We start from the raw sequence: 11,029 nt of genomic DNA, 5'->3' as shown, positions 1-11,029 counted from the left end.
TTTAGTAGAGACGGGGTTTCACCATGTTGACCAGGATGGTCTCGATCTCTTGACCTCGTGATCCACCCGCCTCGGCCTCCCAAAGTGCTGGGATTACAGGCTTGAGCCACCGCGCCCGGCTGCTTCTACTTTTATATTTCTTACTGCTCCCTAAATCAGTTTCGGCCCTGGCTAAGGTTAAGGCCTTCCCCAGTGGCCTGGATTTTCAGGTTCCCTAGTGGGAACCTGAAAGCAGCCTCTCTCCATCTCGCACTCTGGAGACTTAGTTTTTCCCCTGTCTTATGGTGTAGGCTGCAGACTGCCACTTCTTTAAAAGGTCTATGTATTGTTTCAGTTTTCCTGCTAAGTTCCCATGTTGCTTCTTGGAAAAGGGTCACCATGTGACTCTCATTACACTATTCTGTTCTTCCATGTGGGAGAGGCATGCTAACACTGCCTCTGATCTGCCATCTTGGTGGGCGGGGGGTGGGAGGGAACCAAAACCTCTCAAAGTATTTTATAACTTCTCTCATAGATTATTCTTTTGCCTTTTGCTTTTTTAGAAGTGTTTTGATTAATTTTTACATGTTTGTGAATTTTTCAGTTTTCCTATTGTTCCTGAATTATAGTTATATTCCATTGTGATCAGAAAAGATGTTTTTTGTGATTCCAATCATTTTAAATTTAAGATTTGTTTTGTGGATTAATGTATGGTCTTTCCTGGAGAATGTTGCATATGCAGTTGACAAGAATGTATACTCTGTTGTTGGGTAGAGTTTTCTCTGTAGGTCTTTTATATGTGTTTATAGTGTTGTTCAGGTGTACTGTTTCCTTATTGATTTTCTGTCTGGTGGTTCTGTTAGAAGTGAGGTGTTAAATCTGTAACTATTGTGCACCTACTTGTTCCTTTAATTCCGTTAACTTTTGGTTTGTGTATTTTTGGGCTCTTGTTGCTTCACAGATTTTGGGGCTATGTTAGGCATGTATGTTTTTATAACTGGTATATTTTTTAGATGTATTGAACCTTTTATCAGTATGTAATATTTTTGTCTCTAGTAAGTTTTTGATTTAAAGTCTCTTTAGTCTGAGCTATATAGCCACCTAGGCTCTATTTTGGTTACCCTTTGTGTGGAATTTTTTTTTTTTTCCATCCTTTACCTCTTTGTGTCTTTATATATAAAATGAAGCTCCTGTAAACAGCATACAGATAGATTCTGGTTTTCAAATCCAATTTGTCAATCTATATCTTTTAATAGAAGAGTTTAATCCGTTTACACTTACTGTGATTGCTGAAAAAGGAGGATTTACTTCTGCTGTTTAGTTATTTCTGTATGTGTTTTGGTTTTTTATGCCTCACTTCTTCCATTATGGCATTGGGGTGGTGGTATTTAGTTGAGTTGTTTGCCTTTTTGATTCACTTCTTTCATTTTATTTATTTTATTTTACTTTTTTGAGACGGAGTCTTGCCCTGAGACGGAGTGCAATGACGTGATCTCGGCTCACTGCAACCTCCACCTCCTGGGTTCAAGCAATTCTCCTGCCTCAGCCTCCTAAGTAGCTGGGACTACAGGCGCGTGCCACCATGCCCAGCTAATTTTTGTATTTTTTAGTAGAGACAGGGTTTCACCATGTTGGCCAGGATGGTCTCAATCTCTTGACCTTGTGATCCTCCTGCCTCGGCCTCCCAAAGTGCTGGGATTACAGATGTGAGCCACTCGCCCGACCTACTTCTTTCATTTTCATTATATTTTAAAGTTTGTTTTCTTAGTGGTTACCTTGGGGATTATAATTAATATCTTAAACTAGTTGGGAGAATGCCAGGTTAGCTTTAGCAGTATATAAACACACTGCTTCTATAAATCTCCATCCTTCCTTTATATTGTTGTCATAGATTATATCTTTTTACATAGTATATTTATTAACAGATTTGATTGTTTCATTTATTTGCCTTTTGTTTTTTGTTTATTTTTGTAAATTTTATTTTACGTGCAGACTCCTCTGCCTGAGCTGCCACTCCTGAGAGGAGCTGTACATTTGCCTTTTATATCACTTAGGAAAAAGACATTACAAACCGAAGTACAACACTACGTTTATATTTACCTAGGAAGTTAGACTTATTAGTGTTGTTTATTTTTTTTCACGACCGTTTTCATGTTACTGTCTACTATCCTTTTATTTCAGACTAAAGGACTCCCTGTAGCATTTCTTGTATGGCATGTCTATTGCAAATGAATGCTCTTAGCTTTGTTGACTTGGAAATGTCTTTAATGTTTCCTTCCTTCTTGAAGGATAGTTTCACTGATTATAAAGTTACTGGTTGACTAGTTGTTTTGTTTCAAAGCTTTTTTTTCTTTTCTTTTCTTTCTTTCTTTCTTTCTTTCTTTCTTTCTTTCTTTCTTTCTTTTTTTTTTTTTCTTTCTTTCTCTTTTTCTTTCTTTTTTCTTTCTTTCTTTTTTTTTTTTTTTTTTTTTTTTTTTCTTTTTTTTTTTTTTTTTTTGAGATGGAGTCTTGCTCTGTTGCCCAGGCTGGAGTGCAATGGCACAATCTCGGCTCACTGCAACCTCCAGTTCCCAGGTTCAAGCAATTCTCCTACCTCAGCCTCCTGAGTAACTGGAATTACAGGTACCTGCCACCATGCCTGGCTAATTTTTATATTTTTAGTAGAGACAGGGTTTTACCATGTTGTACCAGGCTGATCTCGAACTCCTCAGGTGATCTGCCCGCCCCGGCCTCCCAAAGTGTTGGGATTACAGGCGTGAGCCATTGTGCCAGCCTTTTTTTTTTTTTTTTTTTTTGAGACAGAGTCTTGCTCTGTTGCCCAGGACGGAGTGCATTGGCTCAATCTCCACTCAATGCAACTCCATCTGCTGGGCTCAAGTGATTCTCCGTCCTCAGCGTTCTGAGTAGCTGGTACCACAGGCATGCACCACCATGCCTGGATAATTTTTGTATATTTTGTAAAGGTGGGATTTCACTATGTTGCCAGGTGGGTCTTGAAATCTTGGACTCACCCAATTCACCTGACTAGGCCTCCCAAATAGCTGGGATTACAGGCGTGCTTCATGTAATCCCAGCCTTCTTTCAATGCTTTATTTTGTTTTTATTTTTATTTTAGACACAGGGTCTTGCTCTGTTTCTCAGAAAAGAGTGCAATGGCATGATCATGACTTATTGCAGCATTGACCTTGTAGGATCAAGCCGTCTTCCTACCTTGGTCTTCTGAGTAGCTAGTAGAACACCACTGTGCCCGATCAATTAAAAAAAAAATTTTTTTTTTTTTTTTTTTTGGTAGTGATCAGGGCTCACGATGTTGTCCAGGCTGGTCTCAAACTCCTGGCTTCAAGTGATTCTCCTGCCTCAGTCTCCCAAAGTGTTGGAATTACAGGTGTGAGCTGGTGCACCTGACTTTTCAATAATTGAAATATGTCCCACTGTCTTCTGGCTTCCATGGTTAATCTTACTGAGGATGCTTGCACGTGATGAGTTGCTTTTAGCTTGCTGTGTTCAAGTTTCTCTTGTGTTTGTGTTTTGGCAGTTTGACTATAATTTATCTGAGTGTAGGTCTCTTGAGTTCGTACTACTTGGAGTTTGTTAAGCTTGTTGGGTTTGTATATTTATGTATTTCATCAAATGTGGGAAGTTTTCAGTAATTATTTCTTCAAATCTTTTATCTGACCGTTTCTGTTCTTCTGAGATTTCTATAATGTGTATATTGGTATGTCTGTTGGTTTCCCACACGTCCCTCAGGCTGTATTAATTTTTCTTTTTTTTCTGGTTCCTCAGACTGGAAAATTTTAATTGTTTTGTATGCCAGTTCCCTGATCCTTTTTTCTACTTGCTTAAGTCTGATGTTGAACCCCTGAAATGAATTTTTAATTTCAGTTATTGTACTTGTCAATTCTAGGCTTTCTGCTTGGTTCTTTTTTATAATTTCTGTCTCTTCATTGTATTCTTATTTTGTTCAGACATTGATTTCCTGATTTCCTTTAGTTTTTTCCTCACAGTTTTCTTGAGCACATTGAACATATTTAAGACCATTCATGTGGCATCTTTGTTAAGTCCAGTATCTGGGTTTTTTCAGAGGTGGTTTTTGTTAAATTATTTTTTTTCTTGTGAATGGGCCATAGTTGCTTATTTCTTTGTATGATTTGTAATTTTTTGTTGAGGATGGGAAATTCTTAATATTGTGTTTGGAAGTTTGGAAGTCTAATTCTTCCACTCTTCAGGAATTGCTGATTTTTGCTGATCAACTTCTTGATCCATCTGTTTGAACTTTTCTAAGCTGTTTTTTGTAAAGAGTGTGTTCCTTATTGAATATGGAAATTTTGATTATATTGTCCCTGTGTTTAACCAGCAGTCTGACAACAATTTCCTTAAATGTCGGTCTCCCACAATGGGTAAAGGGGTGCAGAACAAACTACCTTTTTAAATCCCTTGGTGGCTGGGAAGCTGCTTGAGCCCATCAGGGTTGAAACGATGTCCAGCCTCTAAGCTTGGCCCCTCAGCCATCAAAAGCAGTAGTCAGCAATCAAAACACACAACCTTGACTTTTCAAGGTTGAAAAACCAAGATGCAAGGTTCTCATTTCCCAATCTGTCACCAGCCAGCTACACCAAGAACATCCTATGCCTACCTGCCATGGGCTGTTGGCTGGGGGATTATAGCAGCCATGTTATTAATAAATGTGAAGTTCACTGAAATTCACTTGCTGCTTTATCAAACTCTCCTCTGGGCCCTGAAGTGTTGAACTAGACTCCAGAGTTCAAAAATAGTTGCTTTAGACAGTTCTATTAGCTGAATAGTTGTTTTGATCTCAGAATCCTGAAGCTTCCTGTTCTCTCTTCCATGATGTCACTCAGCTCTTTTATGGTAAGAATATATTTTTAATGTACCATTTTAATTTCTGGGGTTTTAGCTGTATTTTTAAAGTTATTTTTAGTAGTTGCTTTAAGGGTTACTATATATATCTTAATTTATCACAATCTGCTTCAAATTAATACTGACTTAATTCTGGTAAAATATAGGAACTTTGTTTCAATGTAGCTTCAATTTTGCCCCCTTCATTTGTGCTTTTATTGTTATGTAATACTCAAAATAGTGTTAATTGTTGCTTTATAACAGACTTGTCTTTCAAAGAAAAGAGAGAGAACAATAGTTATGCAGTATTTATAATTAATCGCATATTTAGCATTTTCAGCACTCTTAATTGGTTCTTGGAGATTTGAATTAGAGTCTGGTGTTATTTTCTTTCACCCAGTAGGACATTCTGAGCTGGTATGGGCAATGGTGGCAGCCTTGGGTAAGAACAGGCTGTCGCTGTTCTTGTGTCAACGTTAGCAGTTTTTCATGAATAAACACTTTTTAATTTGTTACATTTGGGTCATTTTTAGAACCCCGAAGTACTCATTTTTGACAATGTCCAGTCATTTTTGGGGGAGACAATTTTCTGAACTCTTCACTGTGCCACAACTGGAAGTCTTCCTATCTACCATGATATTTTTGCAGAGACTATAGATTACATTTTGCACTCTCCTTAGCTGTGCAGAGATTGGGCTTAGAGCCAAGGCAGGCTGAAAAGGGAACCTACTTTTCCTAAGCTGATGGGACTTAGGAGGAAAGGGGTTAGAAGGAGGGCAAAGAGTAATTGCGCCTTTATTATCGCCTGGGTCTTTGAGCCCCCACATCCTATCTTTCCTAGGAGATGGCCTGAGGCTTAGTCCTTCACAAGGCAATGTCCTTATGGAGGCTTTCTGGCTCCTTCTACCTCCCTCTCTCTTCCTTGCCTTGTCTGGGTTGGGGAGAGTAGACATGGGATACTCAATGTTAAGAAGCACTTGCCTTGTAGCCTTGCCTAGTGACTGCTGTGTGCCTTCTGTGGAGGATGTGGAAGGACTCAAAATAGGTATCAGGGCACCAGGATAAGTGTTGGCTCTGCACATTCTGCATGAGGTTTTCATTCTTCTTTCAGACAGTTTTGCACAGGGGCTTTGTGTTTGGAGCTAGGGTGAGGATGTTGGGACACTCTGTAGCTCATGCCCTTAGTGAAGGTTTTAGGGAACTGCTACCCAGGAGGGGAGAAGAGAGAAAATAATTGCCTCAGAGAGTAATATGCTAACCATCCTACCAGTTACGGGGGAGAAAATACCCATATAATTCTTAAAGAACTTTACTGATTAGGTCTGTTGCCTCCTGTGTAGAATTTCTGTGGGGAAAAAAGCCAAATGTTACCTTATTGTTGCCTTTATCTTTCTGCAGATAATGCCTCAAACATCTCTGTAACTAGATGCCTTTGCTTTTCTCTTTTGCAGAGGAATGTGTCGGCATCCGGAGTCATCCCTCAGATTTCTCTGATCATGGGCCCATGTGCTGGCGGGGCCGTCTACTCCCCGGCCCTAACAGACTTCACGTTCATGGTAAAGGTAAGAAAGAAGGGCCTGTTTCTGGTGCCCTTTGAGATTTGTGTAGGTCCTTACCTGCAATAAAAATAATTCCTGACCCAGATCTAGGTTGTTATCTGCGTTCTCATTGGCTTTCAGCATAGCGATAAGGTGTTAGTGGAAATAGGGTTTTGGCATAAAATCTGTAGCTTGGGGTTCAGTGCCAGGGAGTGCTTATGAACTTCATTGGTGGGTGATTTTACTTGTTGATCTGAATTGCAAATGATTTTCACATAATCAAAGGATCCTTGCCTCTGACCAGATAGATGACTGTTTAGTGAATCCTGTTCCAGAAGTTTCTCACGGAAGGCTTTTCTATAATCTGTTTATTGTGAAGTTGTTTCTGATGTTTCACCTTTATTACTTCAGCTCCTTACCATTTTATTACATTGTGTCCATAATGGTAATGGATAAATCCGATCTCACACTTCATTTTGAGAGGTACATATCTTTATCACATTACTTTAATAGAATTATATTTTTAAAGTAATTTAAAAAGAAGTCTATGTGAACTTACGCATGAATAATTACCATTAATCTCAAATCTTTCTTTAAAAAATCAGCCTTTCCTTCTTAGAATATTAATAAAAGATAACATTGGATGCCAAGACAGAAAGGTTGGGGGGAGAAAGTAATGATAGCTGTCCAACATGAGGAGAGGAGTTCTAGAGGGATTGTAAATGGGAATCCCTTTGTTCTTGAGGGAAGTTAGGCAGTAGGAATTCAAATGTTTCACAAAGTGCTTACCGTTGTGACCCAACTATTCTGTTCTTAGTGACATATTGAAAGCAGTGTAAGTGTTCAACAACAGGGGTGAGTTTTATTAATCAAATTTAAGATGGGCCAGGCTCAGTGGCACATACCTGTAATCCCAGCACTTTGGGAGGCTGATGCAGGTGGATCACTTGAGCTCAGGAGTTTGAGACCAGCCTGGGCAATGTAGTGAAACCACATCTTTACAAAAAAAAAAAAATACAAAAATTAGCTGGGCATGGTGGTGCACAGCTGTGGTCCCAGCTACTTGGGAGGCTGAGATGCGAGGCTTACTTGACCCCATAAAGGTCTAGGCCCCAGGATCACTTGAGCCCAGAAGGCCGAGCCAAGATTGTGCCACTGCACTCCAGCCCTGGGAGACAGAGGAAGACTCTGCCTCAAGATGAATGAATGAATGAATGAATGAATGAATGCAAAATGACCGCTTTTCTTACTTTGTAGACAACATACCTAGCTGTTGCTACCCCCGTTCTCTCCTCCTTCCTGCCTGTTATGAAGGGAGGTGTGGGATCAATCCCTCTGGATAAAGCCATCCTTTCCTCTTGCTACACACATCCACATTGCTGAATATAACTCTCCACCCCTCTTCGGAACTCTTATATTGTCCCTTCTCTCCTTTCTCTTTACTATCTTCTGTCTCTCCCTTGGTACTGGATCCTCCTGTCAAAACTTAATCACGCTCAGGTCTCGTTTCTTCAAAACAAAAACTCTCCTGTAGTTTGCATACTCCTGTAGCTCTTGCTCTGTTTCTCTCTTGCCATCCGATTCTTAAACATGTGTTAATTTAGCTTTGTCCTCTAGTCCACTAAATCATCTTTTTAAGGTCCTCGGTGATCTTTGTGTTACTGTAAGTGCGCTTTAACTCTTGCCTTCCTCAGTCTTTCAGTGGTATTCCCTTGGCTTCCATTACACCATACTCTGGCATTTCTTCTCACAACTCTTGACCATACCTTCCTGGTTTCCAATGGCAATCTATATGATTCCACTCAGACTCTAGATGCTGGAGTTCATTCCTCCTGCTTTCTCTTTTAATTTTGTATTTTCTTCTGAGCAATCTCTTTTTCTGCTTACAAAACTTTAGTTAATAATTGCATATTAGTGAGACTTCCTCTGTTGTCCTAAGCAACATTATTAAGCCTTAACTCTTCTACATCTTAATATTCTGTGTATTTAATATGAGTGCAGTGAAAATGCTCTTTTTAAAAGGACTACACAAAGTAATGATAAAATTCTTATGGGAGGAAGAAACACCATGCAAGAATAAATATTCTGTAGAAGTAGTGTAATGAGGAGCTAGCCCTACCAGATGCCAGGATATAAAACTGCAGTAACTAAAACTGTCTAAAGAACTTATAAATAAATGGACAGAAAGACTAAGGGACATTACAGAATTAATAAATAGATCTATGTCTATTTGGACACATAGTTTATGATGAAAAGGATATTGTTCTAAGCAGAGTCACTGATAGTAACAATTTCTTACGTCAGAGATTTGAGTGATTCCTGCATCACTAAATCCATTTGACATTTCTCAGCCTTTGCCTTACCTCCTAGCATTTGCTCTAGCTGATCACTCCAGTCTCACGACTAAATACTGATCCATATGCTGATAACTCTCAAATCTGTTTCTCCAGGATTATGTGTAAGAGCCTACTAGCATTTCCATTTGGACTTTAATGGATATCTCAAACTTAACAGGTTTTGATTTCTACCAAGCCCCTCCTGAATTGCTCCCTACAGCCTTCCCCATTTTAAATGGCAAATCTAGTCTTTCAGTGGCTCAGGTAAATGCTTTGACACTATTTCGACTCATCTTTTGCTTTCACATCCCAAATTTAGTCAGAAGGTCCTGTTGGCTTTACTTTAGAATATAATTTACAATATAATCAAATTGCTTCTTAGCACTACTACTTACTTCTTACTACCAAAACTGTTACCACTTTGATTTAAGCACATCATTTCCCACCTGATTATTACAGAATCCTCCTGACTGGTCTCCCTGCTTCTGTCACTTACTCCTTTGAGAGTCAAATTTACAGCCAGGTGTAGTGGCTCACACCTGTAATCCCAGCACTTTGGGAGGCTGAGGTGGGTGGATCACGAGGGCAGGGGTTCGAGACCAGCCTGACCAACATGGTGAAACCCCATCTCTACTTAAAAATACAAAAATTAGCTGGACGTGGTGGCGCGCACCTTGTAATCGTGGCTACGTGGGAGGCTGGGGCAAGAGAATTGCTTGAACCCAGCGGGTGGAGGTTGCGGCGAGTTGAGAGTGCACCATTGCACTCCAGCCTGGATAACAGAGCGAGACTCTCCCCCTGCCCACCAAAAAAAAGAGTCAAACTTACAATTTTTAAAATTTGAAATCATTTTAAATTTTGTAATATGCACATTCAGGAAAGTACAAAAGATATGTATAGTTTAGCAGTTATTACAAAGTGCAAATGTGTGTAAATAGTATCCAGGTCAGGCTGGATGTGGTGGCTCACACCTCTAATCCCAGTGCTTTGGGAGGCCGAGCCGGGTGGATCACTTGAGGCCAGTAGTTTGAGACCAGCTTGGCCAACATGATGAAACACTGTCTCTACTAAAAACACAAAAATTAGCCAAGCGCATTAGTATGCGCTTGTAGTCCCAGGTACTCAGGAGGCTGAGACATGAGAATCTCTTAAACCTGGGAGGCGGAGGTTGCAGTGAGCCAAGATCGCCCTACTGCCCTCCAGCCTGGGTGACAGAACAAGACTCTGTCTCAAAAATAAATAAAAAAATAAAAATAAAAATAAATAAATAATACCCAGATCAGGAAATAGCTCTTCAAGAGCTCTGTCCTCGTGATCGTTTCTAAGGATCACTGTAGCTTCCATCTTGCATAGAATTCTTTATTGTCTCAACTTTTATGGTAATTTTTTATTTGCTTTGTTTCATAGTTGAAAATAAAAATTGTCTCCCTAAAAAATGTGGATTAGCATTTCCTATTTTGATCTTGATGTTATGTGAAACCATATAATATGCTTTCTTTTGTGGATGGCTTCTGGCTAAAAATTATGTTTTTAAGATGTATTGATGTTGTTATTTGAAAATGTAGTTGATTCACTTTAATAGCTGTGTAGTAAGTGTGTGTGTGTGTGTGTGTGTGTGTGTGTGTGTGTGTGTGTCTATGTGTCTATTTAGAGTCTTGCTCTGTCACCCAGGCTGGAATGCAGTGGTGTGGATCTCAGCTCACTGCAACCATTGCCTCCTGAGTTTAAGTGATTTTTGCATCTCAGCCTCTTGAGTAGCTGGGACTACAGGTGTGTGCCACCACACACCTGGCCAATTTTTTGTATTTTTGGTAGAGATGGATTTTGCTATATTGGCCAGGTTGCTCTCCAACTCTTGGCCTCAAGTAATCTGCCAGCCTCAGCCTCCTAGAGTGTTGGAAGTATAGGTGTGAGCCACCTTGCCCAGCCATAGTAAGTATTTCTTAATATATTCATTCATTCCACCGCCAGTGGACATTTGAATTATTTCAAGATTTTTGCCATTGCAAATGATGCTGATATAAACTTTTTTTTTTTTAATACTTCCTGTTGGTTTGCAGATACAAACATTCTTTTACATGTATCTTGGCGTGCACATTTCAGTTTCTCACATTAGAGGCAGTCGTAGGTCATAGGATATATATGTCTTCAGCTCCTCTAGGTATGCATGTTTACTAAAAAGGTTGCACCCAGCAGTTGGAGATTTTCACTTGTTTCACATCCTTGTCAGCACTTATATTAACATTTTAATTGTGCCAAGTTTGATGCTTGTGTAGCCTCTTACTGTGTTCTCAGTTTGTATTGACTCAGTTTGCATTA

At 39.6% G+C, this 11,029-nt stretch overlaps 1 protein-coding gene across 1 annotated transcript in view; it reads left to right on the top strand.

The window, feature by feature from the left end:
* Positions 1 to 6,476, top strand: part of LOC108284341 (propionyl-CoA carboxylase beta chain, mitochondrial-like) — a 33,902-nt gene extending 27,426 nt beyond the window's left edge. The window contains exon 6 of the mRNA XM_017501018.2: positions 6,288 to 6,476. Coding sequence (XP_017356507.1) covers positions 6,288 to 6,461 — 174 coding nt within the window. The 3' untranslated portion in view covers positions 6,462 to 6,476. The remainder of the gene's footprint in view (positions 1 to 6,287) is intronic.
* The last annotated feature ends 4,553 nt before the right edge of the window (positions 6,477 to 11,029 follow it).

This window comes from Cebus imitator, unplaced genomic scaffold (genome assembly GCF_001604975.1).
Source record: "Cebus imitator isolate Cc_AM_T3 unplaced genomic scaffold, Cebus_imitator-1.0 Scaffold277, whole genome shotgun sequence".
Lineage (NCBI taxonomy): Eukaryota > Metazoa > Chordata > Mammalia > Primates > Cebidae > Cebus > Cebus imitator.
The sequence above is the reverse complement of the archived record's forward strand: the minus strand, read 5'-3'. Positions and strand labels throughout refer to the sequence as shown.